This window comes from Camelus ferus, chromosome 16, assembly GCF_009834535.1.
Source record: "Camelus ferus isolate YT-003-E chromosome 16, BCGSAC_Cfer_1.0, whole genome shotgun sequence".
NCBI classification, from domain to species: domain Eukaryota; kingdom Metazoa; phylum Chordata; class Mammalia; order Artiodactyla; family Camelidae; genus Camelus; species Camelus ferus.
In genome coordinates, this window is record NC_045711.1 from 48959861 (window position 1) to 48983676 (window position 23816).

Genomic DNA, 23816 nt, shown 5'->3' on the forward strand with positions numbered 1-23816 from the left:
AGCCCATATTTCCCCAAGACAGTAATCACATGCTGACTTGTATCTCAGCCAGGTGTTTACATGCCAATCTGCCCACCACGCAGTGAATTCCCTGAAGGCAGATGCTCTGTCTTAGTCACCTCCATAGCCATCTTCTCATGCCTACCTCAGTGCCTGGCCCACAGCAGGTACTCAATGAATGTTGTGATATCTACTTGACTAGTGGGTGGTGCCCAGCACTTCTAATGGCAGATAAGAAGGAAAACAAAAATAATAACAACTTATGGTTTATCACATGCTTTCCTATTCATTACCTCATTTGAGCCTTCCAACAACCCTATGAAACAGTTGGGACAGGTACTGTTAGACCCGTTTTACAGATAGAGTAGCTGAGGCCCAAGGGCATGCAGTTAGTAAGTAATGAGAACTAAGTCCCAATTCTTCCCCCTTACTTCGGATTCAGCTTTTAAAAATGATGATGGAGAGACCCAAAGAACATTTTGAGGATATAAGGCAATGGGGTTGACTGCACTAGAAAAGCACTTTCGTAGGTGGACTAGGGAGAGATCCTTACACAGCTGGGACGGAGTCAACAGCAGCCACACCAGGAAAGGCACAGGATTCCTTTCCGTGCCCCAAGTAGCTAGAAGAGTCCGCAGCACCATCCCCCATCCCTGGCCAGAGAAAAAGGAGACGGATGTTCACGAGTCTGCGGGTCGGGCGGCTAAGATGACGTTAACAATGACTTGTTAGCAGAGCTTGCTTCTCTGTCACCATGACAACTGGAGCTTGACTACTGAGACCTTGCAAGGTTGACTGGGGCAGGTTCTTCGTTACCTCGAAATTAGGAAAGGATATTTATGGTGTGTGCGTGTGCGTGTGGCTGTGTGTGTGCGTGCGCGCGCACGCGGAATAAAGATGAAAAAAGAGTCAAGACTTTCAGTGATCCTCCACCTCAGCAACGTTAGAACCACCTGAATAATTTTAAAAGTTCCAATGCCTAGCCGTACCCTAGACCAATTAAATTAGAATCTCTGGGGGTGGAAATCAGGTATCTTTATTCAGGTCTTCCCAGGTGATTCCAACTGCAGCCAAAGTTGCAAACTCCGCTTTTGGCTGGCAAGAAATTCTTGCGACCTTCCCAAGATGGCGGCCACCAGACCGCTTCCGCCTTTACGTGCGCCGGCAGGGGGCGGGCTTTCCAGGGACGCATGCGTGTAGCGTCTCTTCGCTTTCTGCTCCCTCCTTCTTTTTCCCCCTCCTCCATTTTGTTCGCGGACGCTGGGGACGGTGGGAGCAGATCCATTTCCGGGTTGGCAAAAGGGGCGGCGGCGGCGAGAAAGGGAGCTTGCCGGGGGGCGAGCAGGACGGGACGAAGCCGGAGCGGAGGTGGCGGAGGATTCGCTCCCGGAGCCGCTGCGGCCAGGTCGGAAAGACGCCGGGGAGGCTGGTCCGTCGCTGAGATGACCTGCGGACCGAATGGGAGGGAGAGCCGGGGATGGGGGGATTGGGGCGGGGCTTGGGAGAGAGGGGGGCACTGGAGGAGGGGCCTGTGGAAGAGAGGGGTCCTGGGGGCGGGGCCTGACGGGAGGGGGCTGGGGGCTGGGTCTGAATAACCTAGAGAAGAGGGGGCGTGGGGAATCTTAAGTAGGGAGGAGTGATCGGGAATTGGTGTGGGGCGAGGGCTGACTGAAATGGGGAGGAAGGTTATTGAGAGAAAATAAGGGATCCTCAAGGATTGGGTAAGGTGAGTAAGGCGGCACTCTGAGTGAGGAGCGAGGTAGTCGTGCGCAAAAACGGGGGTGGGGAGGGAGGACCTGTTGGAAACAGGTAATTAACAGGAAGCTTTGGGTGAGGACGGCACTGTGACATTTTGGGGATTGATGAGTGAAAACCAATGGTTGAATAGATAACTGCGGAAATTGCTCACACTGGAGGGAATCTTCAGAGCGTTAGTTGAGAAGAAATCAGAATTGAGTTAAAGGTTGTATTGAGAAATGTTGAAGTTCGCATGGGAGCAACCTGCCATTGAGGATTCAGATTGGAGTGGTGTGACGTGAGGGAAGACGGAAATCTTAAAAGTGTTTAACGTGAGCAGTGTGTGTTGTTGAGTTTACTGATCAGGAAGGAAGAGTCTTTAAAGATAACACTGGGGTAAGGAGCTGGAAGAAGCTGGTGTGTACTGGAATTCATATTTTTCAAAGGAATTTGAATGATCTGTTACGGCTTTGGGCCCCCCAGGATCCACCTTTTTTTTTCAGGCTGTTGTTTTTGCCTTACATTTCAGGTTCTGAACGACTTAACTGCATGTTTTTGGTGACTTTTTTCTTCTTTTACAAACCAGAAGATAATTTCAGGAAATAGGAGTTGTTCTGGCCCACCTATGGATTTAGTAAGTGACTTTGAGGCAAATCATTAAACTGTCTCATTTTTTCCCCCTTAGAAATGCAGGTATGATCCCTCTCTGCCTCTCAAAGATTGTGTTAACCAAGTGGGATCGTTAAAGTGGATGCAAAGAAGCGATCTTGAAAACAAGATTGAGATACTGATATTTACAAGACACCTCCTCTCAGTTTCTTCCTCTCAACTTTGTGCATTTTTTTTTCCGCCAGGGAAGAGTTGGTTTTGATTTGATACAGGTCAATTTTTAAACTTTGCTCAATGTCAACTTTTAGTAGCCAAAAATTTAATATTATTGTGTTACATTGTATTGGCTGCCATCAAGACAGAGATGGGGAAGTTAGAAATGGGAATGAATGAGGTCAGTTGATGGAGAATGTGGAAGAATGCTATATTTTGTTTTCTAGCCACAAGAATATTTTACTCTTGACAAACACTTTCCCCATGAACTCTTTGAGAATTCACTGAAAAATAGTGTTTTAGACACTTGAGCCTTTTGCTTTGCTCCAGTTACTTTGGCCCTGTTGCCAGTTAGTGGGTACCAGGGTGCTTGGGGACAGTTTTAGCTTCTTTATTGTTAATCCTGTGACATCTTGACTGTTCTGGCTTTTTCTTTGGGCATAATGCTCTAAACATTTGCCTGTAAGTGATCTTGTTTAGCTTAGAAGTGTTCTTGAAGTCTTGGCATTTCTGAAGTCTGACGTGGATTTGCTTAAGAGGGGGCAGTTTCTAATTCTACTTCACACTTGGTATCAATAGTGTTGTTTACCTTAATTGGTACTGATTAGTTAGGTGATGTCAGCACAAAAGTGAAATGCAGGGGAAAGTGGAAGGTGTTTAAACTACAGAGTTTTCAGGTTTTACTGGTCACTTTTAAGAAGGAAAGAGAGGATTCCTGTTCCTATTGAGGAAATTGTCAGATGTTCTTTTTTGACTTCTTGAGCTCTTTGATTGGAAGAGTAACCTGGTGTACTTGAATCTGTGTTCCTTTTGCTCTGAAGTAATTCAAAAAATCACAGGCTGCTGGTTCAGGCTGTTTCAGCAGACCAAAGTTTTAATACCAGCCCCAGGAAGAGCTGCAGGTAGGAAGTGTATACAGACGGTCTGTGACTTACCATGATTTGACTTAGGATTTTTCAACTTCACGACGGTGTGTAAGTGATATTCATTCAGTAGGAACTGTACTTCAGTTTTTTAATTTTTATCTTTTCCCGGGCTATCGACATTTGGTATAATACTCTCTCGTGATGCTGGGCAGTGGTAGACAGCCACAGCTCCTGGTCAGCTTCGCAATCATGAGGGGAAACAAACGATATACTTAACAACCCTTCTGTGCCCATACAACCATTCTGTTTTTCACTTTCAGGACAGTATTCAGTAAATTACATGAGATATTCAACACTTTGCTATAAAATAGGCTCTCACTTAGATGGTTTTGCCCAGCTGTAGGCTAATATAAGTGTTCTGAGCACACTTAAGGTAGGCCAGGCTAAGCTATGATGCTGGGTAGGTTAAGTGTATTAAATGTGTTTTCGACCTAACGGTATTTTCAGTTTACGATGGGTTTATCAGGATGTAACCCATTTGTATGCTTATTTGGGGATAAAAACTTGCTTAATATTTTTTTCTCATTTCAACCTACAGTGTGTCTTTTTGGTTTGTTTTAAAGGAGGTTTTGAGATCAGTTGTGGAGGATCTGCTCTCTGGGCTGACTTTTGGTATAACCTGCTTCTTTCACATAATGCTTTTCCGTTTTTCCTCTCCTGTCGTGTGTTTCCATTGCACTGCTGGAGTCAGCCCTAAGTGGAAAATGGCAAATTACACAATTTTTTTCCCTCCTTTCCAGTCTCTGGTGGACATCTTGTCTGTGTCACAGTTTGATACCACCAAATTGAAAGGATTCTTGCCTGCCTCAAATGGGGAGGGTGACAAGCTGAGCTGGGTTTCCTGGGCCAAAGAATGGACTCTGTCAAAGCAAAGAATAGTTGCAGAAACACAAACTGAGCCCTTGAAGCTGTGACTAACATTTTGGCAACATGCTTCCCTCTGCCAAATAACTTCTTTTCTTCTTGGGTCTGATTGTTGATCTCCTTCTCAAAGTAGGCTCTTGTTGCTACTGTTCTTCACACAACTCCCGAGCAGAAGTTGGCAGAGTTCCGGTTGACTGTCTGTTGGTCTCTTGAGGGATATGGCCCAGATTAGAGTAGATGGGGTGTTCCATGTCACAGTGAGGTCCACTGGCAGATCCTCAGAGCTGCTCTGCAAGAAAATAGAGGGGGTACTCTTCACTGAATGTTCTTACACTCCTTTATGTTTCTTCTAAATTCAAATCTGTTTCTTATTCATCTGGTGGTTAAATGCAGAATCATTGCCTTTGCCTAGCTTTGAAAATCCAAGGCATTGAAGAAGAAAGAGTATTTCTGACTTTTTCTTCCTTTTTTTTTGGTTTCGCTCTCACTCCCAAGCTTTTGAGCCTGGGAGCCGTAGGCTAAACTCATGAGCACTTCTTAGTATTATCATAGAGGGGTATTTTAAAAATGCTGAACAGAACTTACGGAGAAAAACAATGCTAGCAGGGAAGGAAAGTGATAAGTTTGTTGATGTCTGTGTCAGTCGTAGATCTCTTAAGATTTTGGCTTAACATGCCCCTGGAGGCAAATAGGTTATCAAATGAGGGGCCAGGAATTGGCTTCTAATTTGCAATTTGGCTTGGCAAAGTTATAACACTTTAGTACAGCTATAGTAAATACTTAATTCTATTTAGTAAATGCCCTTTTCAGTGTGTTCTACTTAGTGAATACCCTTTTGTTTTTCAGGGGATAATTATTGGAAGAGAACTGTGTCTCCATTAGGTCTTGGAATGGATTATGAAGATAATTTCTTGCAGTATATGACAGTCGCCCTTGTAACATTGGAGATACCCCAAAACAGATCTTATTCTTGGTGGCCCTGGATTCACCTTTCTTCTGCTATCATTAATCCAGAGTATTCTGTTCCTGATATGCAGGTTGAGATCCAGAGGTTTTTGACTCTGGTCCAGGGCTTTGATTGTGGTAACAAATATGATTATTGGAGTTGTATTTAATGTAGTCTCAGGTCTTTTTTTTCCTGACAGGGGTTTGAGGTTTACAAATCTGTATATCTAAGGAATGTGTGCAGATTTCCTCCCCATTCTAATAGGTGGTTTTCAAAAAATGTTTGGTTTCTGAAACTTCACAGATTCAGATTAAGCTGTATTTGGATTGAGGCCCCTCAGTGAAAGTAATTTGTTTTTAGTCAGTATTTATGATAATTCTTCAGTACAAATTCATCAGCCTGCTTCCTGTGCTTATAGAAATGCTGAATTAAATAATCTCTTTTTTTCTCCCAATAATCCTTCTGACTGTGAAACATTGTCCATATGTCCAGATTGGGACAGTTGATTGGGTGGGGGGAAGGAATTTTCTAAAATAATACAAATCTACAGTGGGACAAGCTGTCCGAGGTTTGTGGATAAGTGACTTCCTTCTTTCCACTTCTCCCTTTCCAGTGCTTATATGTAGGCAGTGTGTTTGTTGTCAGAGATCCAGGTATGAGAGATTTAAACTCCTCTATCACTGTCTTATAAGGATGGGACTATCTTTAACACAGTTTATGTATTTTTAAAATAGGTAATACATTCACATGGCTCAAAAAAATTAAGATGGAAAAGAGTATACAGTGAATAGCCTGCTTTCTACCCTGTCTCCTCATCAGTCCAGCTCATCTGCCCAGAGTCAAATACTATTACCAGGTTCTTGAGATCCTTGCCAGAGATATGTGTACCTATAAAGAAAATATACATATTTCTTGCATTTTTTAAAAACAAGTATAGCATACTGTTAATACTATCTGCAGTTTTTAAAAAACTTATTTTGGTAGTCATTCCATATAAGCAGTAGAGAGAGTTGGCACCTGTCCTATACTGGTAGATATTTCTAATGTTTCCAGTCCTTTGCTCTTACATGCTATGCTCCAGGGAATAACTATATATATGTAGTTATTTTATTTGCCCTTTGCATGTGTGACTAAATCTGTAGGGTAAATTATAAGTAGAATTGCTGAAGCTGATTTTTTTGGCTCTATTATTCATTTATTTGGCAAGTATTTTTAAGCTTCTGCTGTGTGCTGAGCTCTGTGGTGGGTGCTGGAGATACAGTAGTGAACAAGGCTGACTCAGTTCTTGCTCTCAAGTGGTTATGGTCTAGTGGGGAAATTGACCAGTAAACAATTAATTACTCCTGCTCTGAGTGCTGTGGAGACAGCTAATGGGGCACTGGTTGATTGGGAAGGCAGGCTGTCAGGGAAGGTCCCTTAAGTTTTTTTGTTAATTGTTTATTTATCAAGAGAAACTATTCCCTAACCCAGATACTCATAATTCGTAGTTTGATAGTTCAGGAACGCAGGTAAGTGACAAACTTCCATGGAACTCAGCTCAACCCAAAGAAATTCTTTACGTTCCAAGATCACTTTGCACTTTGAAAGATACCAGCCTTCCTCATCTCCTCAAAATCTTTTATGGAATCATAATTTCTGGAGAGATCTGCATATGCCTTCTTTCTTGGATCAGCCACAGCAAACTTACAGAAAGCTGCAACTCCCAGGGATACAATGAATGTTCCAACAATATGAAATCGTGGATGCTTGGCTAGAAGACCTCACACCTGAGGTTGAAGGTCCATTGACTTTTTTTTTTTTTTTTTTTTGATAGTGGGTAGGTAATCAGGTTTATTCATTTCTTTATTTTTTTAGAGGAGATACTGGAGATTGAACCCAGGGCCTTGAGCGTGCTAAGCATACACTCTACCACTTTAGCTATACCCTCCCCCAAAGGTCCCTTGACTTTTAAGATTGAAACCTAAAGGATGAGGGGAGAACAAAAGACTGTTCTACGTGGAGGAAGTGGCATAGGTGAAGGTCCTGAGGAGGGAAAAACTATTTTGAAGAACTGAAGGAAGTTCCTTTGTGTCTGGAGCTTAGGGAGTGAGAGGCAGAGAGGTAGGGGGCAAGGCTTCAGAGAGTGTGAGCTCTCCAAAAATATGGATAAATGGCACAGTGGATTTTGAGCTCAGCCTTTACAGTAGAGATTTTTTTTTGTCAGTTCTTTCCACAGGTAGTAGTTTACTAGTGTTGATGCCAAAACCATCAATGTCATAAAGAAATCTGATGCCTGTACAGTGGAATATGTTTTCTAAAAGAACTCCTGGATAAAGCCTGTTATTTTAGACTTGATTTTTTTTAGGTCCTGCAAATTAACTTATGTGGCTGGATTAGGACTTAGAATTTTAGGTTCCTGGGGATTGATTTGGAGATTATTGAGGAGCAGTTCGTAGATTATGGGGGATGATGGGATTGTTAGTTTGCCAGACCTACTATTTAGGAAACAGAAAACCTCTTCACTTCTGGGGAATATTGACTTTTTTTTTTTTTGTAAGCCTCCTGAGGCTGGAGAGAGAACACAGATGTTCTTATTATGAACTAGTGAATATAATATTCTGTCACACTCATCATCTAGGCCATATGATGCCTGAGTCTTGTTGGACATACAAATGAATCAGGAGCCCAAGGGCCATTATAACTCTGGATATATGAAAACATTTTTATCTGCAAGTGTATTAACTTTTATTCAGAAATCACAGTACTCTTCCTCAAAGCCCAGATGGTCCTGTTTGATTTAGTACCTTTCTTGTGTAATTGGATCAGCTTGCTCCATTTTCATAACTTAAAGGAGGCTCTTGGTTTAGCAGACCATCACTAGTGATCAAGGAATGACAATGCACAGGTTTTTCTAGCATTCAGCAAGGCACATCTGTGTATCTGATGGCTTAAGGGTATTAGGGTGAGAGAGAAGAGACTCCTCGACAGTGAAAGTCACAGCTTTGTTATTAGATTATCTGTGGTGAGTTGGGACTTAATATATTATCTTTGAAATGAGGCATGACACGTCTGTCTCTCCATGTGAAGTCTAGATCAACATTTTATGGAGCATCTGCTTAAATTTTCTCTCAGGCCTTTTCTTTTTTTTGTTTAATGGAGGTAGTGGGGATTGAACCAAGGACCTCGTGCATGCTAAGCCTTTTTCTTTAATTAAAAAAAATTTTTTTTAATTATTATTTTACTTATTTACTTTTAGGTTTTTGTTTTGTTTTGGGGGGGTAATTAGGTCTATTTAATTATTATTATTTTTTAATGGAGGTACTGGGGATTGAACCCAGGACCTCATACATGCTGACCATGCGCTCTGCCCCTTGAGCTAAACCCCCCCCACTACCCCCCACCCACGCCTTTTCTTAATGGAGACTGTGATTTTTCCTTTCGTCTTATTGTTCTCTGTAGATGCTTTCTACTTTTATATTTGGGGTGTGCAAGTGAAGGAAGGCACATGTTAAGTCCAGGGCTAGTACTGTCAGCTGTGAGCAGCCTAGTGTGAGAAGAGCCATTTTTTGTCATCAGTAACTGGATTCCAGCCTACCTTGTAATTGTCTTTTTACCTCATTAACAGTTTCTTAGAACTTCTAAGTTGGTTATTTTTGGTTTTCTGTTAGTTGCATTAAATTGAAAACAAGACCTAAAAAGGGAGCTAAGATGATTGATTTTTTTAAGATGTAGCCCTCTATTTTTGTGCTGACCTTTGCAATTAAATTTTGGTCATGAATTTTCATGGCAGCCTGGAAGTTCCTGACATATTTGACCTGTGGTTGAGTGAGCTCTCGGGGTGGTGGACATTGTTTGGTTACACCCAGGCTGTGGCAGAGAGTCAGGTCACATTAGGCAGCCTGCTTCCATTAGAGCTGAACCTGAGACACAGGTTTTTGAATCAAGCATAATAGCCTTTTAATTATTTTGGTTTGTTTGGGATTTTCTACTTTCTTTAACTGCATTGGTAACAGATCCGGTATTGATCCTATTTTTTGAAATTTTGGTCAATCTGAAGCTTGATTTTGTTTATGCAGTGTTAGATTTTTGGGGTGTTAGTAATTAAATTTTTAAAAATCAAAATGGTAAGAATACATAGTTTGAAGAGTTAAATAGTACTGTGAGTCTTACAATTAAAAAAGCTGCTCCTGGAGGAGGGTATAGCTCAGTGGTAGAGTGCATGTTTAGCATGCATGAGGTCCTACTGGATTCAATCCCCATTAAATCCCTTCATTAAAAAACAAAAAATTAAAAATAAATAAATAAACCTAATTACCCACCCCCCCAAAAAAGCTGCTCCATTTCTCCTTGTTTGTCCTCATTTTTAATACTTTTAGCATTTTTTTCTGCTGTGTATTACCTTCATGTTTTTACGCAGTGTACTGTTATTTCTTATTTGCCCATTCTTAGATCTTATCTTACCTATTGAATTTCTATTATGGACACTGAATTTTACATTCTTATGCTGCTAGCCACCCTGAACCCTTCCTGCTGTCTGCCCAGTACAGATAGATCACAGTCTTGATTAAATCAGTAGTTTGTGTCTTTTTGTGTTATATATCAGGATTCAATCTGAAAAACAAGCCATTCTGGATATTACAAGGATTACCAAACGATTGGAAGGCCATGGAAGCATAGCTCAGGGAAAGCCACATCGCAGGGATTGTACAGGGCTTGTAGGAAACTTCAGTCTTTAATAATCTCGGCTGCCTTAAACACCAAAGCAGGCAATTTGCAGAATATTGAAAACTGCTGCAAACCATGTGACTGTCATCTGTCAGAGGCCACACAACTGCTCGTTGCTACTGGAAGATCAATAATAGCATCTACTTTCTTCCATCTTTCCAGATCTTGAGTGAGTGACTTGTGTTGGTGGAATTTCAACCACAACCTCCCTCCTCTACCAAGAGTCCAGAAGGTGAATATTATCAAAAGAAGAAAAAAATATTAGGATCCAATAAAATGACTGTGTACTATGATTACATTTCCTTCCTTACACTTTTCCCCCTAAATATAATAGCCTTTTTTCTTTGCTTTGCTTAATTTACTGGAGTATCAATCATTAATTCATCCCTAAACTCGAATGGAAATACCTCTTTTCAGAACATTCACATTAGTGGAGCCTCTTCCAGAGGCGTTGCGAAAAAGGATCCATAGGAGGGGGTGCATTTTTTGAGGCTTTGTATATCTGAATCATCTTTTTTCTATCCTCACACTGGTTGGTAGTTGGGATATAAAATATTATGTTGGGGATCATACTTCTTTGGAAATTTTAAGACTTGCTTTGTGGTCTTCTAACTTTCAGTAATGGTATTGTGAAGTTTAATGGTATTCTGCTTGTGGATTTTTTGTGTGGGATCTGTTTTTTCTCTGAAAGATTTTAGGGTCTTGTCTTTATCTCTGATATTCTAAAATACAATGATGTACCTTGGGGTGGATATTAGAATTTAAAGGCATGACATTCAGTGGATCTTTTCTGTCTGAAGCTTATTTCTATCTGTCCTGGAAATTTTTCTTGTATGATATCTCTTATTCTCTCTGATAATTTTTCTCTCTTCCCTCTTTCTGGGAACCCCTGATATCCAGATGGTGAAACTCCTAGACTGGTCCTCCAATTTTTTTTTTTCTTATTTGCTATCAATTCTTTTTATTTGCAAGAAAGTTTCTTGGAATTTTATGTATTTTGCATGTTATCAGGAATTCTGTTTTGATTATTTACTTTGATTCCTATCTTTCATGTTAGAGGTTTTCTTGAAATGTCTGAAAATTCTTGGCTATCTGTTCATTTTTAAGGATGAGGCATTAAAAAGCTGAGTGTGGAGCCCTGGCTTATCAAGTGTGGGCAGCATTTTAGGGTGAATTGGCACTGGTTACTTTCCTCAGAGAGGACTCCTCCATTCTTTTGCCTGGAGAGTATAAGTCCAGCTGCAGGTATTTTGGGAGACAAGTGGGAGAAGAGAGCTGGGGGTCGGGGACAAGTCTCATTGTTGAGTAAAACTTAGACTTTAACTTGATCCCCCTGTTTTCATTTTGCACTGCTGCCCATTGCTATGACTGTTCACTTGGTTCAGAGACCCTCTTGTTCAACTTCTCCCATCTGCCAGGCGCCATGGGGGAGGGGACAGAGGGGATAGAGGAATCTAATTTCTTATACAGACTTTCGACCAATTCTGTTTTAGCCCCTCCTACACTCCCTCCTCCAGAGCTACCAGGTGCCTCCAGTATCTGAGCCTTTTCTAAGATTCTTTGATAAGAATCTGCTTGCTTCTTTCCACTGCAAGCATATAGCGTTTTCCTTTCTGTGAAGTTATTTATCACCAGTGCATCTGCTTTCTAGCTTCCAAATTTTGTTGACATCTCTCTTTATGCTGTTGTCTCCTTTCCCATTTTGTGTGTGTGTGTATATGTGTGTATGTTTTAAGTTTATGCCTTAAGAAAATCCTTTTGTGAGGACGTGGTATATGTATATAATGGAATACTGTTCAGCCATAAAAAAGAATGAAATGCCATTTGCAGCAACATGGATGGACCTAGATTACCTTACTAAGTGAAGTCAGACAGAAAGGCAAAAACCATATATCACTTATATGTGGAATCTAAAAAAATGATACAAATGAACTTATTTAAAAAACAGAAAGAGACTCACAGACATAGAAAACAAGCTTATGGTTACCAAAGGGGAAAGGAGAGGGTGGGTTAAATTAGGATTTGGGGATTAACAGATACAAACTACTATATATAAAATAGATAAACAAGGTCCTACCATATAGCACAGAACTATATTCAATATCTTATCATAGCCTATAATGAAAAAGAATATATATTAACTGAATCATTACGCTGTACACCAGAAAGTAACACAACATTGAAAATTTTACAATACTTTGAAATACTTCAAATTTAAAAAACCCCTTTGCTGTAATTTTAATGGTGTTTTATGAAGGAACACTGATAAATAAATGCATGCAACATATTCATATTTAACCAGCTTATGCATCAGCTTTTCTTTGCTGATACCCATTCACGTAGCGTCCGCATGGCTGATTACTAATACTCCTTTAGAACAGTGTTTTCCAGGCTTCCTTGACACCAAGGATTACTTAAGGTGCTCGTTGGATATATAGATTCCCAGATCTTTCTCCTGGAAAATTTTTGACTTTAGTAGGTCTGGATTATGACCTAGAAATCTTTTTTGTGTTTGTTTGTTTTTAAAACAAATGCCCGAGGATGTGGTCTTATCTTGAGGCAAGTTTGGAAGCCCTGTTTTAGAAGGGTCTTCTAAACCGTTTATTGCTCTCCTGCATCTCCAAGGCAGACTCCTTAGGCTTCCTCTAATATTGCTTTTGTATTCAGACTGTGTTTTAGTCTGTCTAGCTTTGGTCTGGATTTCTAAATTAGAATGTGTGTCCTTCATCTGATTAAGTCCTCTCTTCTCTAGTTAAATGCTGGCTGATGGTAATAATTTGGCCTTGTGTGACTCCATGTTTTTAGCCAACATTTCTAAACCCACTGGTTCCTGGGGTGTGTGGGTGGGGAGGAAATATTAGTTATGAACATTGAGCTACTCTGTGCATCACTTCTCTGTCCAAATCTAGGAATCTGGGTATTTTTTTTTAATGGAAAATTGACTCAAGCTTTAAAAAGAGATTTACTAATTATCTGCCTTAGATTTTGCAGCATCATTTTTGGAGATGTTAAAGCACTGTGATTTGAAGTTTGTTTTTAACTTTGACAATATGAGTAGGCACATTCTCCTCTTTTTTTTTGTTTTTGGTTTTTTTGAGGGGGTGGGTAGTTAGGTTTGTTTGTTTGTTTTAATGGAGGTACTTGGAATAGAACACAGGTCCTCGTGCATGCTAAGCAGGTACTCTACCACTGAGCTCTACCCCCCCACCTTTTCTTTTAATTGACATTCTCTTCTTTTTATATTATAGATCCCTAGGCCTGGGAGGGAAAAATGGCTGTATCTTTTACTGTCAGGATGTAAAGCGTCGGAAATGTGGTGTTTGCAGCTGCTCCTTGGTTGCTGTGAATCGCTTGGAGATCAGGGGCCAAATAGTCCCCACCTTGGTAATGTTGCAGAGGCCAGGTGCAGTAGTGCCCTCGTGCTCCGTGGTTGGAAGTCTTGGGGCTGATATTAGGTATACTACAGCCTGAGGAAGCCTTGTTGGCTCTGTCTGAGAGCTGAGTTACATTCTGAGATAAACAGCTCTATTGAAACAGCTCTAAAAGATTTGTACAAGATTAATTGAAACAGTTTTGGTGAATGAAGTCACAAAAACAGGGCTAAGTCTAAAGTGTTATTGTCTTATTGATTGTTGATCACTGGCCATGTTTAAAGCGCTGTAGCACTTTGAACTATTACTGATTTGTTGCAGTTGACTATTTTCTGTATATGGTCCCCCACCTGACCAGTGCTTCGGTGCTTTCAGGATAACAGGGTTTTCTCCTTGCTTTGAGGGATGTGGTAGAAGCTGGGGATGTTTGATAAGGTCGTTCCCTGGTCTCTGTTTAGGATGATTTTCAGACATTGTATTTACAGTTGTTCTTGCTAGTTCTCTCTAGTCGTCTTTTTAATGAAGCCATTCTTCACAGCTGTGGTTATTTAATTGAACATGAGAGTAAGCCTCTCATTGATTTGTCATCAGTTTAGATGCCAGGACTTGGCTTCTGGGTTGCCCCATATCTAGGAATAATAACGGATGGTACCTACTATTTACCACATCAAGTGGTCTATGAATATGTAGGTTTCTGAGTTTATGTTTTTAGGGCTTTTGAAAAATAATCTGGGACAAAAGGAAAGAGTCATATTAGGGGGAAAGCTGCATTTTGGGATGGATGCTATGTTCTTATTATGTCCTTTCAAATTATATTTGAAAGGATTTTATCAGATTTACGTATCTTTCTTCTGCCTCCATTCTTTCCTCTTCCAGAATTGCACGCTGCTTGTAACAGTGAAAAATCATTGATGTAAAGAGTAAAACTTCCAGGTTTAAGAAGTCCTAAGATTTTCAGTTTAAATAATCATGGTGTGCCTGTAATTTTTTTTTGTTACTTGTTGAATCAATCAGATTTGCTACATAGTTGAATTTCCACGATGGAAAATGTCTGCAGTTGGAAAAGTGATATTTTTTTCCCTTTGTGGAGTAACCTTGGAATTTTAATTAATTCAGTTTCTCCACATGGTAGAAATCTGTTTCACCAGAGGTTTGGCTGAACTGAATTTCATGGGGGAGGCAGTACCTTTTCCATTGAGAGAAGAGGTCTGTGGATTATTTTCAGCGTATATAAAGCCTTTTTGTGAAGGGAGGGTGGTTAAATGTGTATAACAAGAAAGTTTTTCTAGTCTGTTTTCTTACATTTTAGAGAAACCAGAAATGCTTTGGTGGAAACCTTCTAGTGTAGCCTGCCCTAGGACACATGGGGGCGTGCTCATAGTTCTGTGCTGACATCAGTTTCCACGTCATTCTAGGAACCTGTTTGGCTCCTGCCGTTCGTTAGTGCCCTGCAGTGGCATGTGAGTGCTCTGAGGGAGCTCCTGGCTCTGTTCTCCCATGTGGGCTTCTGTGACTTAGGAACTGGGTGCCATTATGCCACCGTGGTCCTGAGCTCGCGCTTCCCTGTACTGCCCCGCTTTTCAGGAGAAAAGTTGAAGGGCAGGTGGACAGGTAGGCAGATTACCGTCAGGTGACGTTCAACCCTGGAAGGCTTCCAGTTAGTGCCGAGGTCCCTAGCTGTACTCAAGCCAACAAGAGATCAGGTACAGTCTGTGGGATTTATGACTGAGAACTGACGGAACTTACTTACTTTGGGTGTGTGAAGCTGTTGGCTTGTTTAGACTTCTTTGGTATTCTAGGCATACTGGGTGGAGAAGGATCCTACTTCTGGATTTGGAGCATGGCCTGTAAGGCGCAGGTTTCATCTCCTCCCACTCCTCTCCTCACCCTGTTCTAGCTGCCCTTGTATTTTTGTTTGTTTGTTTACCAGTTCTCTAACACTTCAAGTTCATTCCCATCTCAGGAGGTTTTCCCTTTGTTGTTTGTTCACCATTTTGGAATGCTCTTTCCCCAGATGTTCATAGGACTTGGTCTGCTCATGGAGAGACCCCTTTGGAGAGCCAGCCCCCGGCCTCCACCCCCTTCGGATATAAAAGAACACTTACCCTGCTCCTGCACTCTCCCTTTATGATTCTCTTTTTTTCTTTCTCTTTATCAGTAACAGAGATATTGAGATTATATGTGTTTCCTTGTTTGTCTCTTCCACTAGAATGCAAACCCCAAGCCTGTAGAAAATTGTCTTGTTCAGCCTCTAGAAGAGGATTTATCAACCTCAGCATTATTGGCATTTTTGGACTGGATAATTGTTGTGGGGGGGCTGCCCTGTGCATTATAGAATGTTTAGCAACATCCTTGTCTTTTATCCACTAGATGCCAGTAGCACCCCCAGTCATGACCGGCAGAGATGTCTATTTAGACACTGCCAAGTGTCTCCCCGGCTGCAAGCTGTTGTTATAGAACAATGCTTTGAGATTTAGTGGGTGCTTAGTAAATATTTATTGAATGGATTAAGTGGTGGGTGCTCAATAATTATTTATTGGACGATAGATGAATTCATGAATGATTAAATTCAGCAAGTTAAAATTTTTTGGAACACGGAACTACACATATATATAGCCTTGTGTTCCTTTCCTCTTTTCACAGATCTCTTCATTCTACTGTCTTTTCCATTTCTGGTCCATCCTTCATTGTTTTTTTTTCTCCACTCAGACTTGCTGGCTCTTTCAGACAACACTACTCTTAAATTTACTTCTGTTCAGTTCAACAAGTGACTATTGAGTCCCTATTCTATGCTTTAAAATAATAGGAAAGAACTGTAGAAGGATACAGTGCTGTCTGTGCTTAAGAACTCATTGGATAAAATGAACATAGATACATGAAATTTTCCTCTAAAGTTTCTTAGTTCAAGGTGATGTCTAAACTGGTAGTAATGGACCACTGTAGGGTTATTTGAGTAGTACTTGTTAAGTGCTTATCAGAATGGGGTGAATGCTGTTGAATTTGGAATCCAGTTTTAACAAAAATCCACCCATTCACTTTCTACTTATTTTTATTTCTTGCAGTTACCCTTGGTTTCTTGCTCTTAATTCTGTCTGTAACATGACTGAGAAATGTGCAAAGTGGGCTTGCTCATTGTGAACTTGTATGATGGAAATGTTTCTAGGGTTTTATTGAATGGTTGTGAACAGCTGATTCATTAATGGGTTTTTAACATCCTTGCTTGGAAAGTGTTGCCACTCCACCTACATTAGGCAAGGCTTCTGGCTGGGGTGAAAATACACCAGACAAAAACCCCATTGTCTCTTATGTGACTTTCTTTGTCCTAGAGGAACTGATTTTTCTCTTTCTGCTGAACATTTATGTTCCATCTCTGATACTGTTAGATTCCTTTTTAATTTGAACTGTGGGATCAGAAGAATTCCAGTAGGGTGAACATCTGAAACTTTTTCCTCTTGAAGACACACACAACAGCCTTCTCTTTGGATTATCTGGAGACAGAGTAGGTAGAGCTAATAATGGTCTTTCAGAGAAATGTCTCTTTTACCTGTCTTTCTGTATATTGGGAAGAGTTTTAATAGGATATTAAAGAATTGAACATGTATTTAAGAAAGGAGAGATAATTTTCTTATTGACATCCCCAATTCCTATTTATATGACTGATTCTTACAAGGGGAAACTAAGGCCCTTGAGACTTTGCTGAGGGATGCAACGTACTTAAAAAACTTTCAAGGTCAGTTTTTTTATTTTTCCTGTGGGATTTTGTTGGGTACTTCGGTACAAAAACTGTAATTTTACTCTGTAATCAAAGCTGAGATCAAAGAAAAGTGCTGTTACCTGAGGTTTCTCAGCATGAAAGTGGATGGCATTAAGAGTGAGATTTAAAATAAATTTTTTTCTTTTTAAAGTAACTTGTGATTGAAACCTGAATTTTGTTAACAGCAGAATGCCATCTGAATAAAGGCCTCACATTGTTGTGGTAACTAGGATACCTCTTAGATCACTTTAAATATTTGAAAAAAGCAGCAACTAAATTGGATTCTTCATTTATCAAATGTAAAAGACAGTAGTCAGTGTCTTCATCCTCAGCAAGTTTCCTGCTTCTAAAATGTAGGAATATTTGGAAATTGAATAGAAAAATAGGTTTTGTCTTTTGAGGAACAGAAGAAAGCTCTTTTTGAAAGTGCATTGCTTGAATTTTATGGAGACTTACCTTTGAATTCTGTGATAAATTTGACATCAAGAAGACTTGAAATAATACTCTCTGATCTTTATTTCAAAGAAACTGACTCCTGAGGATATGAAAAGCTTATTATATCATGGTTTTTAAGATGGAAGGGCTTAAGAAGGGAATGAGAATTACTGTGTTGCTAAACTAGAGAGAACCTCAGAATATTTCTGAAATCAAGGACTGGGAAGAACACAGATGGTAAGACTTGTAGTTCTAATTTAATCGATCAGAAAGGAAATGCTTACTGAATTTTATGATGAATGTGTTTTTTTTCTTTTTTTAGTTTAATCTCAGGTTTAACTTCAGAAATGTTAGATTCTTAAAATTGCAATATACAGTGCTTCCAGAAGGCCTGAATTTGTCCTTTGATTACTTTGTCTTTTTATCATAAAACTTCATGAACTGTTTTTGGTTCATTTGTTCTTAACTCAAAGCAGACCCTCTGCACTGGATTAGTGCTCGTAGTATCAATCCTAAATTAGTATGAATAAAGCTTCTTTGGGGAATCTTCAGGGAAAGGAAAGTTGTATTAATTAAAATTTATATAAATTGATCTGCACTTGGAAAACATACAGAGGTCTGTTTGTAGTCTATCACTGAGATAGGAATTTGGAACCAGTTGAGTTTTCATTTGGGGAAAAATAGTAGAAAGTTGCTAAATCCAACCAACTTCAGTGGAGATTTTTTCATAGTGATTAATGAAGTAGAAGGGGATCAGGAAACCTGAGTTTGGGTCCTAACTGTGCGCGTTACTCTTGAGTGGTCTTGGGGGTCACTCCTGGAGCTTCAGGGTCTTCACCTGTAAAATGGAAGAGATCCTGCTCTGCTGTAGTGTGTCATCCTGTACTCACGGTCACTGATAGGAGGGTGTCTTGCCTGCAGTCTTTCTGGAGGCAGAGAAAGATCAAGAGCCCCTGCTGATAGTCAACTCGAAAATCAGTCACTTGGTGAAAGCGATTTTTTTTTTTTTGGTGGGTCTGTTTTGAAATTGGAGTTTGAATTGAGCCTATTCTAAGAAGGCATCTTTGACTGGGGAATGGTCTTTTGCAGTGGGTGACTTAAAAAACAGATTTGCCTTGCTGGAGAATTACTGCTTTGCCTATTCAGTGACATTCATTGTCAGGCATAAGCTTGTCCCTTTAGGTCATTTCTTACTCTGTCGTGTGTAGATTGGATCAACTGTGGATATGGAAAGAATATGGACTTGTCTGAATCTCTTTTCCAGGTCATTCTAGGAGACCATTTCAACCGTGACAAGGGCCAAAGTAGGCAGAACTGAAAACCCAGAAAAGGCAGGAACTGAGATGACTGGAGTTAGTTGTAAATGTTTGTTTCTGAATAGACGATTATTTTTTCTGTTGTTTGCTGCTAGCTTTCTTTAAGAATGCTGTGGGGAGAGAGAGGAGAGAAGATTAAAAAAAAAAAAAGAATGCTGTGGGGACTTGAGTGAAACGGTCATAGTGAAGCCAGAGAATTCACATAGAAGGATGTTTTTTCATCTTCTCTATGTGTTCTTTTATTTTAAACCCCTGCCTCTGGTGATAGATGTTCTGCTTATGAGGGTTTACTATTTTGATCAATTTTTCAAGCCTAGTATGTTAGATCCCTGACAAATAAAAGACTAGACTTAGCTCTGAAACCAGAAGCGGGAAGTTATTTCCCTTAGAGGGGAGTCAGCTGCTCGTTCCTTGAAGTGAGTTCAGACACCATTCCCCATGGGAACCACCTTGCCACTCTGCTGTCCAGTTCTTTGTCTGTGGTTGCAGCAAAAAGCTTTGCTGGGCAGCCAGCCCGTAGTGGCATTATACTGGAAGGAGTTTGGATTTTGAAGACATTCACAGTCATGGTTTTGATAATTCTGCTCGCCTACAAAGATTCATGGTTTTACAGAACCTTTGGAATGTTTGCCCTTTCCTGTCATCTTTCCCAGGGCATTGAGAGAAGTGTTTAAGTGGTTACTTCTGTATTCACAGAGAGATTTTGGTCACTCCTGTAAAGAGCTCAGAATCGAACCTCTGCAGTTACTTTGGCCTTAGTTTTTGGGGATTCAAGAAGTGGAATTTCAAAAAAGAAGTGGGATTTCCTTGGTGTGACTTTTTGGAGGTAGTTACTGTTCTTGAGTTTTGGTTTTCTCTTTGTCGCCTACTTTAATGTCTTAGGGTAAGAGTTCTTGGCATTAGTCTCATATATAAAATCAGGACCACTTACAGACTATAATAAGGAGAGAGCTGTATAGTTTTTGAGCGTTAAGTGTTAAGCCACTGAGAAGTAGCTAAATTCTCACATGGTATTTATGCTCTGATCACATTCCAGGATATGACTATACCAAGGGTTGGTAAACTTTGGCCCATGAGTCAGATCTGGTCCAATGACTCAATAGTTTTTACATTTTAAAAATATTGTAAAAATAAGAGAATGAGAAGACAAGTTGCAGGCTGGGCGAAGATACTTGCAAAAGATACATCTAATAGACGACTGTTACCTAAAACATACAAAGAACTCTTAAAACTCAACAATGAGAAAACAAACAGCGTGATTAAAAACTGGGCAAAAGACCTGAACAGACACCTCACCAAAGAAGATACACATATGGCAAGTAAGCATTTGAAGATTCCAACATCATATGCCAGCTGGAAATTGCAAATTAAAACAACAGGATCCTACCTACCACACATCTATCAGAAAGACCAAAATCCAAAACGCTGGCAGTAGGAACTCTCATTTACTGCTGATGAGAATGCTGAATGGAATAGCCGCCTTGGAAGATATTTTGGCAGTTTATTACAAAACACACCTTTACGGTGTGATCCAGCAGTCATGCTCCTTGATATTTACCCAAATGAGTGGAAAACATATGTCCTCACAGAAACCTGCGAAAGGATGTTTATATCAGTGTTATTCATAATTGCTAAGACTTGGAAGCATCCAACATGTCCTTCAGTAGATGAATGGGTAAACCAAACGTGGTACATCTGGACAGTGGAATGTTACTCATTGCTAAAAAGAAATGAGCTATCATGCCATGAAAAGACATGGAGGAAACTTAAATGCATGTTACTAAGTGAAAGAAGCCAGAATGAGAAGGGTATAATATACTGCCTGATTTCAACTATATAACGAGAGGAAAAGGCAAAAGTATGGAGACACTAAAAAGCTCAGTGGTACAGATACTAACTACTATAGATAAAATAGATAATAACACATTTCTGGTGTACAGCACAGGGAACTATATTCAATGTCTTATAGTAACCTGTAATGAAAAAGAATGTGAAAATGAATATATGTATGTATATGTATGACTGAAACATTATGCTGTACACCAGAAATTGACACAACATTGTAAACTGTACTTCAACTGAAAAAACAGAAAGCTCAGTGGTTACCAGGGGTTCTGGGGCAGGAGGGATGAGTAGGCATAGTGTAAGAATTTTTAGGACAGTGAAACTATTCCGTACGATACTGCAGTGGTGGATAGTTGTCATTATACATGTGTCCAAACCCATGCAATAAACAACACAAGGAGTGGACCCTAACATAAATAATGGACTTTGGGTGATAAAGAGGTGTCAGTGTAAGTTTATCAGTTGTAATAAATGTACCACTGCAGGATGTAGATGGTGTGGGACACTGTATGTGTGAGGACAAGGTTTATAGGGGAACTCTGTACTTTCTGCTCCATTTTTCTGTGAACCTCATAACTGCTGTAAAAAAATAAAGTTTAAAAGAGCGTCAAAACACAACAAAACAAAAGAATAAGGTGCCACAGAGACCATATGTGGTCTACAAAACCTAAAATATTTTTTATCTGGCCTTTTACAGAAAAGGTTTACTAAGCCTTGGCCTATATCACAGTTCAGCTAGGAGGGGAGGTACCCAGTTTCTCTCTGATATCAGACCCCGTCCCATAGTTCTCCTGATCTCAGTGTCTCTCGTGGCAGAGTTCTTCTCATGAATTTATTTGTTTCATTTTCAGGTATATGAGTGACCTAAAGCTGCAGACTAAAACGGAGAGAGAGCAGTGCCAACTGCAAGCCAGGCAAGGATGCCAATTCCTCCTCCCCCTCCACCACCTCCCGGTCCTCCGCCACCTCCCACTTTTAATCAGGTAGGTAGCCCTTCCCCCCAGCTATCTCACAGCCTTTGTGAATACCTAGTGTACTCAAAGGCATGTGGTATAAGAGGATGGAGGATAAGTAAGTAAAGTCTATCTTCATCAACTAGTTCTCTGATTCCTGAGAAGTCCTCCTAGGACCATAATGTTTTGACTTTTTGTTTGTTTGTTTGTTTTTGTCCTGATTTAGTCTAAATGGGGATGTGGACAGGTGGCATCAGAGTAGGAACTATTTGTTCTATAAATCTCAGTGTATCCTTTCTCTGACATCCCTGAGAAAAGAGATGGCAATTCCTAGTGCTTGTTTCTTGCTACCATTTCATCTCCTCTTCTGCTCCAAAGCCAAGTCCATCAAGTCTAACCACCCCCTTCCCAATCAAGAAAGAAAGGAGTTAATGGAATTAGTAAGAAGACTAAAGTTTCAGTAATGGGAAGGGGGAAAAAAGCAGTGTGGCTTCTGAACCAAGAAGGCAGCCACCTTTACTATATCTGGGTTGTGATACCTGGAGTCACATGAGAAAGAAGGAACCTGGGTACTTTAACTCATTTTTGTAAAATGTGACTTTAGAGAACAAACACCCCAGAGGGGTGTTTGTGTGTGTGTGTGTGTGCTTAACAGATGAGAAATTTTGCCCCAAAGGGGAAGAGTGACTTACCTAGCTAATTTGTTTGTTTCAAACTGAGACTAGAGTTCAGGTCTGCCAACCTCTAGGTTTTTTCCTGTAACTTTTGGTGTTTAGACATTTTGTTTTGAGGATATGTAGGAATCCCCCTTTAGATAAACTTGTATGTGGAAGTCCAAAATAAGTGAAGTAGATAAAAGCAGAGGTGCTCTTGATACAGTGGGGTTCAGGGACCCATAGTATATTCACGCATCTCTGTTGCCTCTTGCACGACTGCCCTGCATCATGCCATCTTAGTCATCCAGCAGTAGCCTTTTGTTGGGGGTTTCCTGTATGTCAGTACAATTTAGAAAAGCCACATAATTTTACTTTATACTTATATATTGTTTGATGCTTTTACAACAAGAATTTATTTATATAATTAAAAAAGAAGGAAAATGTGCAGATAAGCAAAAAGAAGCAAGTAAAAGTCATCTATAATACCATCACCCAGATATGAGACAGTTTCTGCCTTCAGGAGCTCCCAGTGGAATGAGTGAGACAGACAAGTCAACAGGCAAAACTTGTGCTACACAGAGATAAATGGGGCCACAAAGAAAGGCACCTCACTAGTGGTCGGAGGGAGAGGAGGCAGTCAGACAAGGCGTCTAGTGGGGAGATGAGCCTTGAGCTGAATCTTGAAGGATGAGTCGAGTTTAGCCAGAAAAAGAAGGGAGAGAAGAGGGCACTCGAAGTTGAACGTGGAAGGGTGCTGTTTGTGAGAAAGCACAGAGGTTTGGATTATTGCTTAAAGGTGGTATGGGAGCTGAGGCTGGGGGTATAGGCAAAGGGTTTGGATTTTTCTCACAGTGGTGATGGGGAGATGCTGAAGTCTCTTCATCAGGAGTAACATGATTGGTTTATATTAGAAAGATCACTCTTAACAGCGTGGACAGTGGATTGGGAGTTGAGACTAGAGACAGGGAGGTTGAGACTGGAGACAGAAGTCTTTTGCAATTGAAAATTGAGAGTCTGGACTAAAGCAGTGAGGGTGGAGAGTGGGCACAGGAGACACTGAGAAAGTAAAATCTAACAGTCTGATGACAGGGGGAAGAATGAGGAAGAGGAAGGAGATTTGAATGACTCTGGTTGGGTGACTGGTTGAATGATGGTGCTATTTAAAAGAGAAACGGGTTTGTGGAGGAGGGTATGAACTCAATTTTAGACATGTTTAGTTTTCTCTTTACCAAACTAATACGTTCAAGAAATGTATGAACTGTGTTAAGCAAAATGGAGCAGTTACCCATAATCCAGCCATTCATCACAGTTTTGTGTGCCCTTCTCTTCCCTCCCTCCCTCTGTATCTTTCTACTTTTCTCTTTTTTTTTCTAATACCTTTATTATGGTATGATACCTGGACAGTAAACTACACATATTTCAGAAATACAATTTGATGAATTTTGACAGATGTATATACCCATGAAACCACCACCACAATCAAGATA

General features: G+C 40.3%; 1 protein-coding gene across 6 annotated transcripts in view; it reads left to right on the forward strand.

The window, feature by feature from the left end:
- The first annotated feature begins 1073 nt into the window (after positions 1–1073).
- Positions 1074–23816, forward strand: part of WIPF2 (WAS/WASL interacting protein family member 2) — a 39556-nt gene continuing 16813 nt past the window's right edge. Inside the window, exons 1-3 of one of the 6 annotated variants that reach the window (XM_032457972.1) lie at positions 1080–1405; positions 2267–2371; positions 21572–21703. In XM_032457972.1, coding sequence (XP_032313863.1) covers positions 21641–21703 — 63 coding nt within the window. In that variant the 5' untranslated portion in view covers positions 1080–1405; positions 2267–2371; positions 21572–21640. Of the gene's footprint in view, positions 1406–1615; positions 1727–2266; positions 2372–10161; positions 10232–19437; positions 19702–21571; positions 21704–23816 lie in introns of those variants that run through there. The other 5 variants (XM_014562738.2, XM_032457974.1, XM_032457971.1 and 2 more) reach the window with 5 other exon arrangements.